Source organism: Sinocyclocheilus grahami, unplaced genomic scaffold, assembly GCF_001515645.1.
Source record: "Sinocyclocheilus grahami isolate Dianchi unplaced genomic scaffold, SAMN03320097.WGS_v1.1 scaffold4080.1, whole genome shotgun sequence".
Lineage (NCBI taxonomy): Eukaryota > Metazoa > Chordata > Actinopteri > Cypriniformes > Cyprinidae > Sinocyclocheilus > Sinocyclocheilus grahami.
This window is the reverse complement of record NW_015509086.1, coordinates 16,210-16,899: the sequence shown is the minus strand read 5'-3', so window position 1 is coordinate 16,899 and position 690 is coordinate 16,210. Positions and strand designations below refer to the sequence as shown.

The 690-nt window shown below is 39.4% G+C and overlaps 1 protein-coding gene across 1 annotated transcript in view; it reads right to left on the bottom strand.

The window, feature by feature from the left end:
- Window positions 1-336: 336 nt before the first annotated feature.
- The window catches only part of LOC107576641 (galactose-specific lectin nattectin-like), a 5,135-nt gene continuing 4,781 nt past the window's right edge, over window positions 337-690 (bottom strand). Inside the window, exons 5-6 of the mRNA XM_016262784.1 lie at window positions 621-663; window positions 337-434 (exon numbers count right to left, since the gene is read on the bottom strand). Coding sequence (XP_016118270.1) covers window positions 337-434; window positions 621-663 — 141 coding nt within the window. The remainder of the gene's footprint in view (window positions 435-620; window positions 664-690) is intronic.

The following is a 690-nucleotide window of genomic DNA, read 5'->3' as shown; positions in this document are numbered from 1 at the left end:
TTGATTAGCTGGTTCAGGTGTGTTTAATTGGGATTGGAGCTAAACCCTGTAGGACTCTGGCCCTCCAGGACCGGGTTTGGTGACCCCTGGGCTATGCTAATGCCGTGGCTTTGGTGGTACGCAGGGAAGGAGACCAGAGATCATTGTAAGATTGGCTGAGGTGCCTCACGTGATCCAAGTTAGCCGTTACACTTTTTCCAATGGTAAGTATACAGACCGTCGCATCTCCCAATAATAAGACTGTTTTTATTTTTATTTTATTGTAAGTTTTTTTGTTGTTGATGCAGAGTAAATAATTTTATTCAGAAAGTTTTATGGGATGATACATAGATAAAACTACTTCACAGAGCCTGGTTTTAAGATGGCATTTTGTTTGAAGGCACATATGTAGTTTTTCTTGGCGTAACAAGAATCGTCATTCCATCTTCCAGTCTCTGAAAATGTGAGGGACAGTGAAATGAAGAGATTATTCTACCTTCTGCAGTGTGTCTTACCAAATATTTAAAAGTCCTCACAGCATCAATATCACTGTAATAAATCATTTAGCAAAACATGTAGTTTTTGAATGTGAAAATTGAATGTGATTATCCTATAGCCCATTAGTGTCTCTCTGTTCTTACCTTTCCAGTTCATCTCAACGCATTCCTCCGAGCTAGTGTACATGTGGTTGGGCTCACCACGTTTAAAAAT